This window comes from Mus caroli, unplaced genomic scaffold (assembly GCF_978045245.1).
Source record: "Mus caroli unplaced genomic scaffold, Mus_caroli_1 scaffold_12, whole genome shotgun sequence".
In the NCBI taxonomy this organism is placed as follows: Eukaryota; Metazoa; Chordata; class Mammalia; order Rodentia; family Muridae; genus Mus; species Mus caroli.
Window position 1 is genome coordinate 24,349,387 of NW_028227267.1, and position 21,563 is coordinate 24,370,949.

Genomic DNA, 21,563 nt, shown 5'->3' on the forward strand with positions numbered 1-21,563 from the left:
CTGTCATCACACCCCATGACAGTCCTTGGCAGCTAATAAGCGGGTGCTAATCTCTGATGGGGATAGAGGGCAGGAGCTGAGTTGTGGGTGAGGAACTAGAGTGGGCCAGGGCCGCAGCCCCAAGCCAGCCCCTAGGCTCCATCACAGAAAGAAATGAGGAAAGAAAAGGGAAGGGGGAAGGAAGAGGGAGGAGGGGGGGAGGGAGGAGGGGGACGGAGATAGGGAGACAGATCTGTACCTGCCCTATAAGCCTGATGACCCCTGTTCAATCCCCAGAGCCCACATAGACAGAAGAGAACCTGACTCCACAAACTTGTTCTCTGATCACACACCTGTGCTGTGGCACTCACATGTGCACAAGCATGCACACACCACCCATGCACACACACACGTAATAAATAATAAAAGTTACTTTAATCTCTAAAAAAGGACAGAACTAGGAGGCTGGAGCTGAACACAGTGTCTCCCCACACCATGGCCTTGGTCTCTGCCCTAGTGTCAAGGATCTGGAAGCACCAGGAGCCCTTGGCAGAGTCCTGGCCCTCCCTCCTCCACGCCTTCCTCTTCGTTGGGCAGCCTTCTGGTTCTGGCACTGCGGCCACAGCCTTCTTGACCTGGGACTGTGAGGGAGGTAACCATACTTCCCACCAACCCCACTATGACCATGCAGGCCTCCTGTGACTTCCCAGTCTCTAGGGTTCCCAGCTCTTACCACACAGAATGGTAACAAGAGACACGTCCCAATGCCTTGCACAGAACTGGCATTGATGGCCCAGACAATTGGGTCACTATGAGACAGGAGGCTGTGACCAGAGATACAGGAGGAACAGCGTACACTCCTCACAGCAACAAAGACCACTGTCTTGGGCCTGCAACCTTGAACAAGCGGCTACATGGCTCCAGCTAGAATGCCTAGGCCTCTGATAACAGCTGGAAAGTCTCACAGCATCCCAAGCACAGGGAGCCATGGGAAGTGTTCTGTAAGGGGAGGCTGGCCAAGCGGCAAGCGTCAGTGGACAGCCACTGAGCAACTTGACTTGACTCTGGCTATCTTGTTTTTTAAGATACCAAAACAAAAAGTAAGTAAGTAAGTGTGTGTGTGTGTGTGTGTGTGTGTGTGTGTGTGTGTAAGAGAGAGAGAGAGAGAGAGAGAGAGACAGACAGACAGACAGACAGAGAGAGAGAGGCAGAGAGAGACAGAGAGAGAGTCATAGACTCTCAACTCTCTATGCCCTAGCTGACCTGGAATTCACTATGTAGACAGGCTGGCCTCAAACCTAAAGAGATCTGTCTATCTCCACCTTGTAAGAGCTGGGATTAAAGGCGTGCCTGGCCAGTCTCCTGAGTGTCCACAAGCACACACATCACACTTAGGCTAAGTGCCCCCTGATGTACTCTGTCAACTCTCGCTTGGTTCATTTTTTTGTGACACAACTCTTCCTTTAAACTCAAAACTATGTCACTGGTTGAGCAACAGTACAGCTGAGCGCAAAAGACACAGCTGTTCCCAGCCCAAGGCTTTAAGCCTGGCCGGTCCAAACTATGGCCCTCAGGCTGCCTGTGTCCCAGCCTATGAGCACAGCCCAACATATTTGTAGATGACAACCTGTCTGTCAGTGCCCTAAAGTTGAATGCTTTAAACCAGTCACAACCACACAGTTTTCAAAGATTTGTTTCTAACGTGTGTGTGTGTGTGTGTGTGTGTGTGTGTGTGTGTGTGTGTGTGTGTGGTGTATGCATCATGTGCATGCATTGACTGCAGAGGCCAGAAGAGGGCATCAGATCCCCCGAACTGGAGCTACAGCAGTTGGGTGTTGGGAGCCAAACCTGCCCTCTGCAAAGGCAGCAAGCATTCTTTTTGTTTCTTTCCAGACAGGGTTTCTTTGTGTAGTTTTGACTGTCTTAGAACTTGCTCTGTAAACCAGGATGGCCTCGAACTCACAGAGATCTGCCTACCTCTGCCTCCCAGTGCTGGAATTAAAGGTACACACTACCACTGCCGGCTACCAATGAGTCAACTCCCCAGCCCAAAGGACACATTTTTAAAACAATTGAAGCAGTTTGAGGAAAAACTGAATCCCACGAAGCATCATTAACTTGGAAAGATGTGACCCTCCCCCCTCTTCCCCTCCCCTCTCCTCCCCACTGTGGCCGAGGCCTGAGCTCAGTGCTTTGGGCACACTAGGGAAGTTCTATCAAAGCTACATCACCCAACCTAAAATGGAATCTTTTAGAGCTTAGAATGTGAGAGACTACTAAGGAGTGGGAGGTAGAGTCTGTGCCTTAGATTTAGACAAGAACCAAGCTAAAGGAAGAGAGGGGTGAGACACTCCTGGAAAGGTGGTTGGTGCTGAGCCCAGTGTGGTAGTGCACACCCGTGATCCCAGTGCTTGGCGTGTGAAGGCAGAGGGTCAGGAGTTCAAGGTCATCTTTGGCTCTCTAAGAGACTTACTTCAAGGTCAACCTGACTATATGAGACCATATTTCAACACTACCCCACTGCCACCCCTCCCCCATGTCCTGGGGGAGCACTCTTAGTGCTGGCAACAGTGCGTGGTACTCATTAGCTACTCTCTGCATTGTTCCTGAGTACGCTTAAGAAATCCCTAAGTAACCAGGCATGGTGGCACATGCCTTTAGTCCCAGCCACCAGGGGGACAGAGGCAGACAGGTCTCTGAGTTTGAGGCCTGATCTACATAGTGAGACTGTGTCAGAAAAAGAAAGGAAAGAAAAAAAGAAAAAAGATAGAAAAGAGAAAGCTCTGTGTTTTCAGCCAGCTGTGATAGGTACAGAGTGTGTATCTATAATTTAGGACTCAGAAGCCTGAAGCATGGAGATTTGTGTGTGTGTGTGTGTGTGTGTGTGTGTGTGTGTGTGGTATTGGGAACTGGGAATTGAACTTGGGACCTTTTGTGCAAGCCTGTAAACTGCCCCTGAGCCACACCTCCAGTGTCCCTTTTTTGTATATTTTCTTTATTCTGAGGCAGACACACTAAGTTGCTCTGGCTGGCCTTGAACTCTGAGACATAGCCAGGCTTCGAGCCTGTGACCTTCTTGCCTTAGCTTCCTGAGTAGCTGGGATTATAGACAGACCTGAGTCACCAGGTCAGGCTTGGCCAGGAGGACCTTGAATTGAAGTCAGCCTGGGCCACACAGTGAGGCACTTTCTACCTATCCTTCCAACCCCAGAAGGAGTAAATAGTCTATTCTTCATAGCATGCTGGTGTCAGGCTGGACAAGGTCCTCCTGTCTCTGCATCCCCAGTGCTGGAATTACAGGCTTGTGTGTCATATAGGGTTCTTCCCTTTTTTGAACTCCCACTGAACTTAGATTATTTTTCCAACATGTGGCCAATAATAGTTTGGAAGGCAGTCTGGACCTCGAGACGAACAGCTGGACCACAAGTCTACAGACCAAAACCTTCACATGAGCACAGTTATATCAACACCATGGCACCTAGCACAGGTGACCATGGGTCCCTCCAAACTTGCCCACCCCTCCTTTATATTCATCATTCTTCCCCAACACACCCCGCCTCTGGGAGCCAGACCCAGAAGGAGCTGTCCCGAGTTCTCACTGTGCTCAAGAAGGCCACAGTCAGGCTGTGCTGGCACGATACTCACAAGCCACCCACCATTCCCAGAACAATCCGTGATCACAAACTCCACTATGTTATAAAGAGAAATCAAGCTCGTCACAGAGGCCAGCATTCAGAAACGGGGTACCAGTCAGAGTATTCGGCACCCCACCAGCTATACAAACATCCCGGCCCAAACCAGGCTTGAGTCAATCTCATGTGTTCCTTACGACTGCCTGGAGCCTGCTTTCCACCATGCTAATGTAAGTTCAGAGCCACTGATATGCTCCCATGCCTTTGTGACAAGAAGTACTCAGAAAGCCAGAGTGGGTGGCTGGCCATGACCCCTTCCGCACTAGGCAGAGGCTTGTGGGAACTGGAGAATGTCTGTCCTGGCCAGGTTCCAACCTCCTGTAGCTCTGGGCTACGGTGACTTAACTCCCAAGGGTTGCAGGGGCAGAGGATGGACTCACTGGTCTATACAAAATGACCTCTGCAAATACTAACTCACCCTGTGATGGAGGCTCAGGGTGCCTCCCCAGTCTGTGCAGGGTTCCTCCACTCCAGGAAGAGCATGAAGGGAGAACATGATGGGAAGAGACTGAAGGGCAACTCAAAGTTACAGAAGCAACACAACTAACTGGGTGAAAGGTGACCAGAGCCCAAGAGCTCAGGATGCGACAGTCAAGTCTAGTACATGCCAGCCCCTAATTCATTCACAGCAGGGCACACTTTCAGTTTTGACATGCATGCGCACGTGCGTGTGCGTGTGTGTGTGTGTGTGTGTGTGTGTGTGTGTGTGTTAGTTAGAGAGAGAGACAGAGAGAGGGAGAGAGACAGAGACAGAGAGATATACAGAGAGAGAAACAGAGAGAGAGATGTCTGGGTGCCCTGAGAGTATGGAAGAAGGCCTCTCAGATCCCCTGGAGCTGGATGGAGTTACAGCAGTTGTGAGCTCCATGCTCATGACAAGAGCACTCTTAGCCACTGGGCCAATCGATTCCTTCAGCCCTGCTGCTGTGGTTTTTTTCTCTCCTTATCTAGAAGGCTGCCAGTGTGTAAGAAATATTTGTTTAATTAAGGTACCCACCTATAAGCCATGCTGTAAACAACTCCCTTGTGGCCACTTATTTTAAGGCATTTGTGATGCTCTGGACCCTCCTGTGGCTCACACAATAGAATCAATGTCTCTGTGTGTGCATTTATTCTCGAAGTATCCAGAGAAGGACGATGGGAAAGCACCAGAATGATCCACTGGCAGTACGCACCAAGTGACCACAGCGATGCCGCCTCTCCAGCCCCAGCTTATCCCTCACTGAACCTCATGTTTCCCAAGCTAGAGGATAACCCGGATCCCAGAGACTTCAGGAAACAGCCCTGGGGGACACTTGAACGTCTTGGAAATCATAGGTGCACATTTCTGTGGTTTTTACCATATGGCGGCGTATGTGTGACCAACTTTGAAAACAACCTGAGGTGTGGCTGTGGCTGCAGGCGAGCTCCACCCCATCCCTCCATCCTGTTTCACTGCTATTGCTATTCCATCCTGGCCAGGAAGCCACATCGCCTGCAGCCATGGTTTTCCAAGATACAGAAAGACGCTGTGGAACCCAAGTGGGTGGTTCACCAAATCAAAATGGCGTTTACCGGGTGCAAAGAAAAGTCTGCAGAAAGGTGGATACTGCTCTGCCGAGAGGCATAAAGGAACTGATCGATCCTACCCAATCCACAGAAAACTAAAGGATTAGCTCTCATCTCAGCAAGACCTTGAGCTTCACTCCAGGAGTCCAGGCATGGTGGCATGCACTTTTAATCAATTCCAGCACTTGGGATACAAGAGTGGGCAGATCTCTGTGAGTTTGAGGCCACCCTGGCCTACAAAGTGAGACTCAGTTTTCACCCCCACACCCCTCCTCCCCACCCACAAAAACACTACAAGAAAACCATTGTGGGGAAAGTTCTAACCCTGAGAATCAACAAGCCACTGCATGACGTAGACTCTGAGACTGCTAAAACTACTTCAAGCAGCTTTGAGCAGGAAGCTGAAGCCACCAACACAGAAGCCTAAATTGACTCTTAATAAACCGACTTATCAGGACCTATGCAGTGAGATGGTCAGGAGGCAGAGACACTGGTGGTGGTAGTGGGACTTGATGGTCTGAGTGTGATCCCCAGGACTCAAGTGGTATAAAGAATGCCAGCCCCTATGAGTTGTCTTCTGACCTACATACATACACACACACACACACACCTCTCCCTCTCCCCCTCCCCTCCCCTCCCCCTCCCCTCCCCCTCCCCCCTCCCTCTCTCTAAGAAAGAAAAACTGCCAAACTTACTGGCAACCAATATCTTGAATGATTCTGCTACTTGGTTGTTTTCTTAATAATCTTGTAAACACCTTGGAGACACTGAGTCCCATCACGGGGACTGCAGATATCTGCATCTAGAAACCTGGGTTATCCCAAAGCCACATCAGCCAGGGACCCTGACTTCCCATGCCTGCCTGCTCCAGCATTTAGGGTTTCCCTGAGTCATTTGGCTCTGTCAGTTTCCTGGTGCACTTAGCTCACTGAAGGGTCAAGCTCTCACCTCCAGCCTAGCCTCTGAGCCGGCACAGCTGGATTCACTCAAGCACAAGCTGAGCATCCCTCACCTTGAAGCAAGCCTTGGAACCACCTTGTTTCTGATCTTAGACACTTTCGGATTACATTATATAATCTTATTACACAGATTTTACTAGTGAGTACCTCTAATCCAAAGTTCTAAAATTTCTGTAAACCCCACAGAGCTCGTCGGTCTTGGGAGGAAAGGCAACAGAATTTGAAATGATGTAGAACATCCCGTGACTATTCGGTAACTGTGGGAACAACTCCACATTGTCACAACTGATCTGGCAGAGGAAGGGCACGCTAAAGAACATCACTGAGTCAGAAAAGGGCAGCTGGATTGGTCAGGGCAGCCAGGCTTGAAGGCCTCTTGCTCAGGGCTTGCCTCTGAGGCCTAACACTGGACACAGGAACAAAATACTTCACAGTCAGGGTTCCCTTGAGAACAAGATCTGTGTAGCCTGCACAGATTCAGAGGGCACAGGATCCGTGTAGCCTGCACAGATTCAGAAGGTACAGGATCCGTGTAGCCTGCACAGATTCAGAGGGCACAGGGTCTGTGTAGCCTGCAGATTCAGAGGGCACAGGATCCGTGTAGCCTGCAGAGAGGGCACAGGATCCGTGTAGCCTGCAGAGAGGGCACAGGATCCGTGTAGCCTGCAGAGAGGGCGCAGGATCCGTGTAGCCTGCAGAGAGGGCGCAGGATCCGTGTAGCCTGCACAGATTCAGACCACTGATTTTCTTTTTTCCTACCTGGGTTGAGTGTGGGATGGAATGATGTGGGTGTTCAAGAACAAGTTGCTTCCTTCCACCACATGGATCCTGGGGATCAAACCCCGGCCCTCAGGCTTGGCACCTGGCTGACCTATCTTGCAGACCTGTGAACAACTGATTTTAAGGTACTCCTGTGAGCATGGAGCCAGGCAGGCCTAAATTCTGTAGAGGGAAATGGCGTCCCGGGGAAGAAACAGGGATGCGATTCGAGTCTGCACAGTGACCTTTTGTTCCAGGAAGGTCTCTCTGCTCTGTTCAGGTACCAATCACATTAGCACCCTTATGGAAACCCCTGTAGTGTCTGACCACATGCCAGGCACCATGACCCAGCCACAGAGCACATAAGATCACTGTCACCTCTGGGTGAGCTATCGGGACAACTGACATTGATAAGATAGCTGGGCTGGGAGGTGCTGAGGAGATGTGGGAGCACCAGGAGATGAGCTAGGCTCGGGAAAGGCCGCCCCAACAGCATACGTAAGCCATGAGGGCTTGCATCTAAGATGTGGCCTTTGGAAGTGAGTCATCCAAAATCATATTTGCAAAATAAAGTCTGCGACTTTCCGAAGCACAAGCACATCCACTTGCGGATGTGTGGGAGGCAATAATTTCCTCACAGGACACCAATACAACGAAAGAGAAAGTCTCCCATCCAGCCAGGGTCAGCAGAGGAATTTGGGGAGGCACACAGTGTTTCTCTGTCCAGAGGGGCCCCATGTCCACTTGGTGGGTCACAAATACCTATCTGTTAGTTGTTACAGCCAGGCATCTTCCTAGAAGATAGTAAGGTACTGTGCAGACATAGCAGAGGCTGCCAGGAGCCACCCAGTAGCCAATCTCCCTTTCATCTCTAGAACCTGTTTAGCAAGCTCAAAGCCAAGCCTCCTGACAGCTCCTGTGACAACAACCAGGGTCTAGCAATAAAGGGAAGCAAAGATTGTGCGAGACTCTGTGTAAGATCTTTAAAGCAAAGAAACAAATTCCCTTCCTTGTCTTCCTTCTGTCCTGAAATGCAGATACAGTGGAGCTGGAGAGATGGCTTGGTGCTTAAGAGCAATGGAAAAGGAGCCAAGTTCTCATGTCCCAGCGCCTGTCACCTCAGGTGGCTCACAACCACACACAACGCCAGCTCAGAGGACCCGGTGCCTTCTTCTGGCCCACCATTCACTCGCACACACATGCAAACATGCATAAACATATACACAAAGATAAAAAGAAGGACGTAAAAATACAAATAGCCCAGTATAGATACTTCCTACCTACCGCCTTAGAGGAGCCAGCGAGGTGTGAAAGCAGACTTCCCAGGCTTTTCTTGACAGAGAACTTTCACTGGGCTAGCCTGGGCCTCAGGTTAAGAGAACTGAATTCTAAGGATACGAGAGCCTCGGGTGATCTGAAAGTCTTCCCTTTTAGAGATGCTGCTCTTCCCTCTAAGGTGACAGCAGATCCCCCAGGGCCTAGGAAAGTCTCACACAGAAACATTAACAGCCAACAGTCAGTAATTAACTACTTAAGGCAGTCACCATCATGAAGGGGTCACTATGGGTATCGGTGTGGAAGTTCCTCAAAAGACTAAATAGAGAACTTCCCTCCCCTGAGACCAGCACATCCGGAAGGACTCAGTGTCCCCCAGAGATCCCCGTAAGTCCACATTCATCATTCGACTGCTCCTAACAGCCACCAAGGTGCCATTAGCAGAGGGTAAAGAAAATGTGGTAGGTTATTTGGCCACAAAGAGAAAAGCATGCCATTTGTAAGAAACATTGGCGGGACTGCTGATGATCGCTGTTCTAGCTAGCTTCACTGTCACTGTGACAAAACACACTGGCAAAGAGCACTGTGAGAGGGGCTACACCATCTTACACCTCCAGGAGCTCCCTGGAGGAAGTGAGAGCGGGAATCTGAAGGCGGGAATCTGAAGGCGGGAATCTGAAGGCGGGATTCCACAGAGCATCACCTCTCACCAGGAAACTCCTAGCAAGGGGACACAGTAGAAACCACAGAGCATGTTGACCCTAGCTGGCTAGCTCACAGGCTCACGCTTAGCTAGCTAGCTTTCTTACATAGCCCAGGACTAGACCTGCAGAGGGATGGAATCACCCACAAGGCTCAATCCTCCCACACCAATTAATGATAACACTACCCCATATAGACTGCCCACAGACGGGGCTGAGCTAGGCAATTCCTCCATTGAGATTTTCCTCTCAGATGACTCTGACTCTAGACCGTCACGCTGACAACTGAAACTGAGATGATTATGTTAGGCAGAAAGGCAGGCATCTCGTGTTCTATCTCATATGTGGAAACCAAGCTAAAAAGAGGAAGCCAGGTGTGTGGTGCACGTCTGTACTTTTGGTACAAGGAAGACTGGGGCAGGAGGACTGGGCGATCGTGATCTCTGGTGGCCACCCAGTAAGTTCTGTGCCAGCCTAGGCTACATGAGACAGGCTCTCAAAACACAGGCAGGTTGAAGCAGGAGACTGAAAGTTCAAAGCCATCCTGGGCTACACAGTGAAACTTGTCTCAAAATAAAACAATCAACTTCATTCTTTTTTAGCAGACGTGATAGAAGGAGCGCATAAGAAGACGAGACGGCAGCAGGACAGTGAATGTTATCAAAGACCAGCACGTGCATCTATGAACTTTCTGCATGAAACCCACTGCTCTAACAATTAACAAACGCAAATAAAAAGCAAAGGGGGTGGGGGGAGGCGGGGTAGTAGCTCAAGAAGTTAATCTCTATACTAAGGAAGCTGAGGCTGCAGGATTGCCATGAGTACAAGCCTAAGTGACGTCATAAGTTCTAAGTCAGTATAGGTTACAGAGTGAAACTGTCTCAAGAAGTACAAACAATAAATGAATAAATGAAGGAAGAGAGAGAGAGAGAGAGAGAGAGAGAGAGAGAGAGATAAAAGCTGTCAAGAGAAAAACCAGAAAGCAGCTGCAGAAGTCAACGGAAGAAAGAGCCTCTGAGGGGCCCAAATTCCAGAAGATTCTTCAGAAAGACTCAGATGACCTAGCCTCCCAAGAAGCCCTTTGGAATTCTGTGTGGGGCTGACCAGCTCCCAGTAGTTTGTTTGTGGGAATCATAGGCCAGGAAAAACCTCCCGTTTTTTTTATCGGCATGAGATCCCAGGGCTTCCCGCCTGGCACAACATGTACACGCTGAGTTCTCTTCAGCCCCAAATTCTTCACTCATGCCTGAACCAGGCTCATGCCCAGCTAAGCAATGGGTCCCTGAAAAACAGGCCTGCATGGCTCCACAGGTGTGGGTCAGAAGCCCAAAGGAAGGGTGGGCAATCCCCCAAACTTTCGTGATAGTACCTCACTGCGGGCTCCTGCTTTTGTAGGGTCCGGATTTAACCTATAAAAATAAATAGGAGAGGGCTGGAGAGGTGGCTGGGGGTGGGGGTAGGGGTGGGGGTTAAGAGTGCATACTGCTTGTAGGGGAATTCCTGGAAAGAAGCTGAGGCTGATTGACTGGTTAGACCCACAGCTGATGTGCAGAGGTTGGAATGTCACAGGTCCAGAGGCCAAATACCTTATCTCAGGGTAGCTGGACCCCCCCCCCCCAATTAGCCATTCCCTGCCTAGTCCCTATCAGAACATCCTGTGACTAATAGATAAAAACCTTCTGGAATTTATCAACTTAGCATACCACTAGCTCTCAGCAGCGTCTCAGCCCTATAGAAGACACCACCCATCTAGTTAGAGAGAACTCCCGAACACACCCCACCAGTGCACTTTTAAATGCCTTCATTTATAGCCTTCCTTGTTTTGTTACTATAAAACTCCGGGAAACTGCTTCTGGGTGGGAACACGGAACCTGGGATAACCTAGTTCTGAGCCTCCTGGGACTTGGTCACTCAAATCCAGCTCTAGAATAACCTCTTATTCCCTGTGTGGTGAGAGCTGTGGTTTTACATCAGCATGGTCCTGCAGAGGACCAGGGTACACCTTAGTGGGTCTCCCAGGTACCTTGCTTACATATACATACGTACATTCACTTTTTTAAAAAATTAACTACTACATAGATAAAAGAGTTCCATTAAACGTGCATTTCAGAAAAATACCTTAAAAAATTTAATACCATTTTGTATTATCTATTGTGTGCATGCTCAGGCGTGCTGAGGTGTTCAACATGAAGGTTAAAGTCGGTCTCTTGGTCTCTCCTTCTACCATGTGTCCTACAGATTGAATTCAGGTTGTCAGGTTTGGCAGCAAGTAACTTCATTTGCTGAGCCATCTCAACAGCCCAGGAATATCGCCTTTTAATGTCTAGCCCCAAATGTTACACGACATGAATCCTTCTATGTTTAGTTTTTGTTGTTGTTGTTGTTTTTGTTTTGTTTTGTTGTGTTTTGTTTTGTTTTGTTGGAGAGAATCTCTGCCAGGCCAGGCTGGTCTCAAACTTATGGCAATCCTCCTGCCTTAGCCTTGCAAGGGCTGGGATTATAATGTGATTCACCAAACCAGGCAGGAGAGACATTTAAACAAACAACCTTCACCCTCAATCCCCAAAATACTGCGGCTTTAACAGAGTATGCTGCCAATCCTAGCTTTGGCTTAGAGGCTCCACTCAGTCCACTGCAGACAATACATGGCTCCCAGGGCTGGAGGTGCGTCTCAGTGCATATCATATATGGTTATCGGGCACAAGGCTCTGGGAGGGAAGGGAGGAAGGACGGACGAGAACATTCTGCCCAAGTCTGGACTTCTAAGTGTTTCATGCTTGGGGGAGCATGCGTGTTTTCCTCCCCCGAATGCCAAGAAGCCCCTGCCTGGGAATAAACACTGTCTACACGGGTCTGGAAGAAGGGCATCTTAAACCATAGGACCTTTCCAAATCAACTACTTGAAAGCCCCAAGTTTATCCATCCCTAAGCTGTCCCAACATCTACTTCTTGATTCTTGGTGTGAACGAGTTCACTTAGGTGGCTTTATGTTTATTTGCTTTTTGAGGTAATAAATATAACACATGAATATAGATTATACATATATATAATATACATATATATTAAGGATCAATTTTCACAGGAGGGAAAGGGGAAATTTTAAAGTCACATGTGGGGGTAGGAAAGAAAAGAAAAAGGGGAGAAAGCATGGGGCACCCCCCAAAGTAAACAAAAAAAAAAGGAACAGAAAATGTACTAAGTGTTCTTGAGGAATCCTGCCGTTTGGTTAGAGCCCAAACCACGCTGCTTAGCGTATAAAAAGGCCTACCTGTATTGCTCAAACTGGCAACAGAAACACAGCTACACTCTGACTTTCTGTAACCGAATGATTAATCCTTTGTCACGCTTTCCAAGGAACACCCATGGTGTCAGAGAGGGAAGGAAGGGGACTCTCTTCTTCAATGCCATCACTCTGGTGACAGTGGGGAGCACAAGCCGGGTGTGGTGTGTCTGGCCTGTCATCTCAGCACCCAGGAAGCAGAGGCAGGAGGATTGCAAGCTCCAAGCCAGCTTGTGCTACATATTGAGAGCCTGTCTCAAACAAAACAAAACAAAACAAAAACAAAAACAAAGCAAAACAAACAAACAAACAAACAAAAACCAATGAAATAAAAATATATAGCAGCTAACCAGAAATATCCAAGGAGCTCTGAGGTTTCACACAGTGCAGAGATCGCTACAACAAACTTCCCCTCTCCCTGTTGTGTTGTGTTGCCAAGCACAGCTGCTGGCTTCAGGAAGCATGTGCTGCCCAACCAGCAGCCCTTGCCTGGGATCGGCCATGCCAGTGACAAGCCCGAGGGAAGGAGAAACGCAAATCATGCATGGTCACAGAGTTCCAAGGATGACAGTGGCTCATCCCGTCTCAGTCCCTGGCTGAAACTCTGCACGGCCAGCACTCGGGGGCCCGCCTCAGCCACCTGCTCTCAGGGAAGGCTCAAGTGCAAGTGGTCTGTGCCAAGTGCCAGGGAGGCCTCCAGGTGGGCAGAACCATAGCTATTTCTAGTTCCAGCCCTAAGCCAAGATGCCTAAGGCAGGGCTCGGTAGCCAAGCCGGAGGTACAGCTAACCCCAGGAAGTGGCACAGCTCGCCGAAGCCAAGACATGTCCCTCTGTGCTGGGGGCTTTAGCCTGGCAGAGGCTGCCACTCATCCTGAGCCCATCCTAGTTCCAAAGTGCTGTCAGTCGGGTGTGATGCTATACATCTTTGCAAGCCCAATACTTGGTGGGCAGATCTCCTGAATTTTCAGCTTGATCAACATAGCAAGTTCCAGCCAGCTAGGGCTACATAGTGAGACCCTGTCCCAGACAAACCAACACTGGCTTCCAGGGCATGGTGGCATGCACACACTTTTGATCCCGATGCTTGGGAGTCTGAGGCAGGAGGGTCAGAAGTTCAGGGTCACCCTGGGCTACATAATGAAAACTTACCTTGGGGAAAAAAAAAGCCAGACGCAGTGGCCCACATCTTTAATTCCAGCCTTCGGAAGGCAGAGGAGGATTGCTGTGAGTTCAAGGGCAGCCTGGCCTACATATGGAGCTTCAGGCTACTCAAGAGCTACAAAGCAAGACCTTGTCTCAAAACACCAGAAAACAAAACAAAACAAAACAAAAAAACAAAGACAAGAACTGAAAAATCTAGACTTCCAAAATGCCACGACTCTCCTTCCCAGACGCTCCAGCCAATCAATCCTGCAAGGTGGGGCACATCCTCTGGGCAAGGGAAAAGTAACCTTGCCCTTCCTACGCACCCACCCACCGTAAATCACTCTGCTTCGGGACAAGTGCCCCCTCACTCCACCGCACGCTCACCTCCGGCAGCGTGGATGACGCAGTTCCCAGACCTGGCCTGTGGCCACCCGGAAGAATGTGACCAGGGTCACAGGGATGGACGTCATCAAGCCAGACCTCCTCACCCAAGCCCCACAGTGAGCTCCAACTGGGCAGAAATTAACATTGGAAGGAGACACGATGAAGCCGTACTGAAGCTTGAGGGGAAACGTGCACCGTGGAGGGGCCCAGGCTATATATAACAAGCAACCGTAGAGAACGGGCCAGCAGGTTTGACAGTCCGTGTCCATTCCCCAGGACCACATGCTAGTAAAACAAAGCTGACCACTAAACGTTGTCTCTGATCATGCCACCTACATGCTATGGCACATGCAGACATGAGCAGACAGACTTACGCACACCATTAAATGTAAGACAAGACAAAAGGAGGAACTTCAGATCAGCCCAGCCCAGAGAAGGCAGGCAGCGGCAGAGAGGGTAACTGCAGACTCCTCGGGCTGCTGTGTGCCCTGAAAGGCTCCTCAGTCTGCCCATGGGCTGGTCAGCCAAACTCATACCATCATGAGTGCCCACAATGTGCCAGCCGCCAGAGGCAGCAGCCAGACCAGGCAAGCCTGGGTCCAGTTCTTCCTGCTCTCCTCATAGGGACTGGGTACCACATTGTCCTTCCTCAACCTGCTATCCTCTGAGAATGAGGAAGCTAATCCCTCTCTGCCACCTTGATATAAATGCTCTGACCGCCACAGGCCCAGCTGCCTGGTACCGCTCGCTCCTCACTCAGAGCTGCAGCGCCTCATGGCCAGCTTAACCTACCCCAAGCCTGCCTCAGGCATGTAAACAAATGCCTTCACCTCTCTCCTCCATCTCTGACCTCTGACTCTTGGCAATCTATACACATCCTGTCTTCATTTTCCTGTCCCTCTGAGTTTCCTGCCTGCCCACTAAGGCATCCAGTCACCTCCACCTAATTGTTCTGAGAAATCTCAAACACCCTGTGAAAGGACCAGTCTGTCCTGCTAAATGAGAGACATTCACCCCTGCCACCCTAAGGGACAACCAACCAAATGTCTAACAAACAAGGCCCATGCAAGATGAGCCACTTGGAACAAACCAACTGCATACAGACAATGTCAGCAGTCACGCCTGAGATCAGGAAAACAAAGCAAAACAAACAAACAAACAAACAAAACCTGCCTGACAAAGCTATAAGCTAGGCAAAGCCATGTGCTGAATAAGTGTTTCAAGCCACTAAGTCACAAGTGACAACAGACAACTCCATCTTATGAGAAGAGGAAGGGTCAGCCATTAAGAGACCCGCTGAGGATCCCACAGCTAACTGATAACCTGGGATTCTAAGCCATGCTTTCTGGTTCACTGGCAGAGCTCTGCCAGCCCTCTCCCAGCCGAGTCATTCTACAAATTTCAAATGTTTCCTCCCTTAGTGACTCTTCTAAAGAAGGTTAAATGTAGAACATGGCCTTATGTGGCCCCATAAACACCCGCCATGAAGCATCTCTGAGCTTTCCTGACCTTGGCATTTCATGCTGACACTGTCCTTACAGACTACAAAGGGCTCTGCACATTCCAACCATTTAAAAATAACAAGACAGCCAATGCTGACAGACAAACATGACATGGTTACACACACAGGGGCATGACATTCACTCTAAAACCGAGGGAGGGCCACTGGGAGGGATGGCTCAGAGGATGAAGGAGCTGACCACAGAGCCTTGTTACCTAATTTTGATCCCCAGGACCCACCACACTGTACAGGAGAGAACTGGTCCCTACAAGTTGTCCTCTGACCTCCCCATGCTCTACCCCCATACATATAAAATACGTTCATGTAAAAAGAATTTTTTAAGGAAGGGGCCTAGGCACAGTGGCCCACATCTTTAATTCCAACACTCAGGAGGCAGAGGCAGGGAGCTCTCTCTGAGGCCAGTTGGTTCCACACAGTAAGACCCTGTCTCAATAAATACACAGACAAATGGAGGAAACTCTGATGACACACCAGGGATGAACACTAGGTACAAATGTCAAATGAGATGAGCCCCTCACAAACATGGAACATTCCTCAACACCCGATGCTTAGGAGGCATCTCGAGCAGTCAAGGCACTTAGACCGCACAGGGCAGAGCAAGCAGAGACACGAGCCACACTGTCCTCATCCTCATGCTGACGGCCAGATGGGATACAGACATCAGAGCAGCCTTCAAAACAAGCTTGGGCCCAAATACAAAAGCCCAAGAAAGAAATCAAAACCAGTCCCCTGCCCCCAGCCCAGTTCAGAAAAGATGGCATGGGATGGCTCCTCTTGGTACAACTTGGACTTGGCCAAGGGGTCAAGATGGGCCTGATTTACCGCCAGGAGGAGGATTTGACGCTGGGAGCAAGGCAATGCGGGGTTCTAACGCAGTTACGACTCTGCTGGTCCTGTGGCTTTATGTCTACAGAAAGGCTTCTTCTCCTGGGAAGGAGACTGAAACCCAAGCTCACGCAGGGATTCCACTGTCGGACACATCCTCTCACTAGGTCCTAACAATGCTGGCCCCGCACCACCAACATCTCAAGAACAGGACGCAAAAGCTCCCAGCGCACACTTGAAGGAAGTGCTTGGCAGGACTCTCAGATACCACCCTTACTGGGGCACAGTCTGAGGGGTTTGTGGAACCCCTGGATTGGTTTGTGGAACCCCTGGTTTGTGGAACCGTGTTGGGGCACGGCCTGAGGGGTTTGTGAACATCAAAAGGAAGGGGGCGGGGACGAGGCAGAGGAAGAAAACAGGAAGCCCCACTTGGTAGCAGCTGAGGTGGACACTCTCCTACTGTCAGAAAGGTCACAGGGCCACTCACAGCATCTGCCCCAGCTCATCATCCACATCCACAGAATGGAATATAGCATCCTCCTGCCTCAGACTTGTGCCCCCTTGTGCCCGCTTCCGGTTCCTCTAGTAGAGACTGGGGTCCCTTGGGGCTGAGGGCAGGGACATCCCAACCCTTGCTTTACTTCCCCCACCAGCCTCCGGGAAGGAGGTATGAGAGAGGTTTTGCAGGCTCACATCTAGCCCCGATTCTATCAGGACTCAGTTTGGCTGTGTCCATCATAGCCGGTCACCCACCCGCTAGGACCTGGTCTGGCTACACCTGACAACTGAATAGTCGCCCAACAGACTCCATGATGATCTTGATTAATATGTTTAGGGTCAAGAGAAGATATGAGAAGAAAGAGATATGCCACAATCTACTGCTTCCCAGCAGATGAGGTGCCTCCCAACACAGTTCCCTCCCACAGAGGAGTCAGGGAGGGGGTACAGAAAAGGAAGGCTGTAAGACTCACTGCAGGATGTGCCGCAGCCATATGGGTCCCCACCCACCAAGCATGATTTGGATGAAGCCAACCAGACTGCTTTGCTCACCCAGCTATGAGCAGGAAGGACTTTGGAGGGATGTGGGTAAGATGGGGGAGAGACTTCTAAGTTCGGGATGTGGAAGAGGACATAGGATGACCTTGTGGCTTCCCAGGCCTATCATCTGCTTGTTTGCCCATCAATCCCTTCTGTATCTGATCCCTTCTGTATGTAAAACCCTAGACAAAGCCATGCACGTGGAGCTGCTCTCACTGTAAACACAGACTCTAACAGGTCAGAGGTGAGAAGGGCTACCCAAGGGTCCTCTGCCCTGTGCCTCACAGGCAGCCTCTAAGAGAGGAAGACCACACCAAAGGAAGCGCTGGACACAGCCACAGTGCCCACCAGTCCACAACTCCTCAACTCAGAGGCTTCAGCCACCACAGGTCATGTGACAAGGGCCTTCCGAATCAGGGCTGATACTCTATTAATGGTGTCATGAGCTGGATGGAGCCCATGGAGGCAGGGTATAAGAAGGCTGATTGAAGGCAGCCATGGGGCAGGTACTTCTAACCTTCAGTGGGAGATACACGGGCAGAGCAGACACCTTCAGGCTGTCTTACCTGCCTTGCCACCCTCCGGGCCTCCCAGTAGGGCTTCGAGTCCTCCACGGCTTTGCCGATTTTCTTTGCCAGTTCGTCTAGTTTCACCGTCGCCTCGACCAGGACAGATCGGAACTTCTGGCGTGCATCCTATAGTCGGGGGGAGGAGGGGAGGAAGATGGAGGAATTATCACCAGGAGGTTTTGGAAGGGAGCGGCAAACATCTGCTGCATCTGACCAGAAACACCAGGAAAGAGTTCACACATGGCCAGGACCCTGAATCACTTTACAAGCCAGTCAGCCATCTACACTGTCCAATCAGTGGCTGCCACCAGCTATATGATAGTTTTAAGCTGGTCATGCGACTGAGAAGAAAGTCCATTTGCAACTTACTTTAGTGACACACTTAGGGTTTTTCATTCATTCATTCATTCATTCATTCCGTTACACGCTCAGAATTGTCTCGATATGGCATTGAACTCTCAGTCTTCCTGCCTCTGCCTCCCCAGTGCTGAAATTTCATAGGCATTCGCCACCATACCCCATAATTTACTTGTAAAAAATATGTCCAGTGACTACAATGTCAGAAAGCTCAGCGGTATGTCAAAACCTCCATGGTCCCCTGGGGAAAAACTCTCAGTTGCCTTTGGTAGCTTTGGTTCCTATGACTGCAGCATTTCCCACACTCCCACAAAGCCCTAAATCCTGGGACTCAGTTGTTAAACACTGACTGCGGGCTTCCACCTGCAGGACCCTGGCCTCAGGGCACCCCCAGTCTGATGGATGTGTGGGGTCCTAGGGGACTCAGCAGCAGAGACCCTCACCAGACCACCAGCAGCAGAGGAGACTCCCAGAAAACCTTCAAAGAAGTAGGTAGGATCTGCACAGAGGCCAGAGGGAACAGGTGGGGTTGTGGAGATGGGGGGTGGGAGAGCTGATCCCAAGAAGAGTGCAATGGCCTTGCTTGGCTGAGAAGAGGAAGGGAGTGGCGATATTTTCAGGCATCAGAGGGAGCCAGATGTTTGCCATGTGGAAAGGGTCTTCCTCACAATTAACCTTAAGAACTTGTGCTGTTCATGTGGAAATGTAGGGTCTCGTGGGGCTGAAGGAGACTTGGATCAATTCTTCTAACTCATCCCCTTGGCATCTCAGGCTGTGGGCTTGGCAGATGGGTCTGACAACACAGCCGACCTTCCAGAACACATGAAGGTATGTGCTTTGCTGCCCTTGGGAGCTCCAGAGCCCAGATCACACTTCTGACACAGGCGTTGGCCCCAGGTCTGCGTCATGGTCATCAGGGTTTTGTGTTGCATCCAGCTTTCTCCTCCTAGAGGGAAATGGGAATTTCCTAAGGCTCGGGAAGTGCACAAGTTTCCCAGTGCGGGGTGCCTGGAACGTTATAGGATGGAGCCCTGCCCTTGGTTACACAAGCCCTAAGTGAGGGCTGGCGTCCTCCTCAGATGCTGTCTGCAGCTCCTGAGTCATCACCCATGCTGGGGAGGGATAGGAAAGCTTGGCTGGTTGGCTGGTTTTGTTGTTTTGCTTTCTGCTTTTTGAGGCAGGATCTCCCTCTGTAGCCCAAGCTGACCTTGAAAACTTACAACCTTCCTGCCTTAGCCTCCCTGGGAGGCTGGGATCCAGCGTGTGATGGAGTTCAGGAAAATGACCTGATCGTATTTGGAACTTATCACACTGTCACAGAGTTTTGAGTATTTCTGAAGATGCCTCGGATTGTTCTTTGGGGACCCAGCAGCCTGGCTAACATCCTTTCAAGACTCTATATACTCAAGGACATGAGGGTGGGGGTGGGGGGTAGTGGGCAAAAGACAGGTCTAATAATCATGTTTTCCCAACAATGAGCTATACCCCTGGGTATTGCATGATCAGCTCCATCCAGCCACCACAGATTAGAAAGTGGTCATAGCTAACAGGTTCCTCTTTCCTGAGATAAAGTTATTTACTTTTATTTATTTTTTTTACCAGTAATTATTTAATTATTCACTCTACATCTGGGTCACAGCCCCTCTCCTCCCAGTCCCCCCCCTCACATAGCCCCTCCCCCATCCTCCCCTCACTGCTGGACAGGCACACCCTCACCCACTGAGGCAGCCCAGTTAAGGGAACAGGATCCACAGGCAGGCAACAGAGTCAGAGACAGCTCCCGCTCCAGTTGTTGGGGGAAGGGGTAACCTGATCTGGTTCTTAATTTTGCCAGAGATCTTGTCTTCTTGAGTGACAATTTCCCCAGAGGACTGACTTAAAGGAGTTCACAAACCAAAATCTTCCCCACCTGCCCAACCAACAGCCTCAACCCCAGGGCTCAGCCTCTGGCAGAGCGACTCTGGGCCCAAGAACGGTCACCGTGATAGTCTAGCCAATCAGCAAGGATACTCCCAGCTACTGTGATTGTGGACAAAGAGGCTGAAGCACCAGAACTAATGAGGCTTCATTCTAAAGAGTTTCTGAAACTTAGCAAAAGAAACTTCCCCATTGAGTTGGCTAACAGGATGGGTGGGGGCACGGAGTAACTCTGAACTGTCACCCTGGAGCCAGGAGAGGCGACAGAGGTGTGGCAGAAGGTGCCCTGCAGCCCCCCTGCTCTACTGCTCTCACTTAAGGCAACCCCCACCCCCATCGCTACTTTCACCCTTGCTTTCTGTTTCCTCCAAAGGACCTGGAATTGGACTTCTATCAAATGCAATTCAAGTGGACCTTTAAAAACCACAGGCCTGACCTAGAGACCTTTAGCTAGTTACTGTATTGGCTACATTTATGCGGGTAGGGAGAGGAAGGCCATGCTGCATCCTACCCCCAGATCAGCATTGTAATAAAGTGTAACTAAGTCACTGGAGAACTTCTGCCACTGTAGCTGAGTTGACAAGATTGAACTGAACTAAGATTTCCTTAGATACTATCTGAACAGCTGGTTGCCACAGACTGGTGCCTTCTGCTTCACTCCCTAGTAAAGAAAAGACCCCACTCTGGTTTCCTGTCACCTACATCAAAGTCAAATGATTCCCCCCAAAATGGAGTAGGAACGCTTCAGGCTTGAGTGCACAGGACATTGTTTTGTTTCGTTTTCTGGGAGATGGGTAATTCCTAAGGGCAAACACCTCTGGAAGATGGGCGGGGGCACACGTGAGTAGTTGGAGCTCCTGAGAGGTGGAGGCAGGAGGATCTGGAGTTCAAGATCCCCCTCCCCCGCAAAGCAAGCCCTTTACAAGCCCAGGGCTGGTAATCTGAGTTTTTAGATGGTTTCCCATAAAGCCTGGGCTGGCCAGGGACTTACTCTAAGTGCCGGTGTTCATAGGCGTGTGCCACCACACCCAGCAATCCAGCTGACTTAATACTCTGCCCTCCAAGAGAGTTCTAAACTGGTTCCCTCTGTGTGATGTCTTCGATCTTCAACCTAGGTGACTCACGTGGAGGGTAATTTATTTAAGCAGAGAATTGCTGACAGCGGCAATCTCTCTGTTTGAATGTGTCAGTGTGTCAAAAACACGGCCCAGCGTAGAATAAGAACTCCAGCTAAGACATCCCGAGCCAGTGAGCCTCAGGAACAGCGTGCCAGTGTCACACACTAGGGACAAGTCCCTGCTTTCTGGCCAATCGGCTTATCCAAGCTTCTACTACCTCACTTGTAAACTGAGAATAATGAATGGCTTCATGGAGGTGTCCCCAGAAGCAGGGGCACAGCCACAGGATGTCAGCTTTTTAAAAATAACTGTCCTACATATCAGAGATGACATGTACTTCAAAGGCTCCTTGGTGATGCTGTTTATAAATACACAGCTTTGGATTGGGGAGAGAGGCCTCAAAGGCATGAGCTGAGCCTAGAAATGACCCTGTACGACAAGCTCAACAGGAACCACAGGCCCAGCACGTAGATAAGACAACCAGAGCCAGGTG

The 21,563-nt window shown here is 50.1% G+C and overlaps 1 protein-coding gene across 1 annotated transcript in view; it reads right to left on the reverse strand.

Annotated features, from left to right (window-relative positions):
* Sh3bp5 (SH3 domain binding protein 5) overlaps positions 1–21,563 on the reverse strand; it is a 61,688-nt gene that overhangs the window by 20,124 nt on the left and 20,001 nt on the right. Inside the window, exon 3 of the mRNA XM_021182302.3 lies at positions 17,676–17,804. Within this exon, the coding sequence (XP_021037961.1) occupies positions 17,676–17,804 (129 nt within the window). The remainder of the gene's footprint in view (positions 1–17,675; positions 17,805–21,563) is intronic.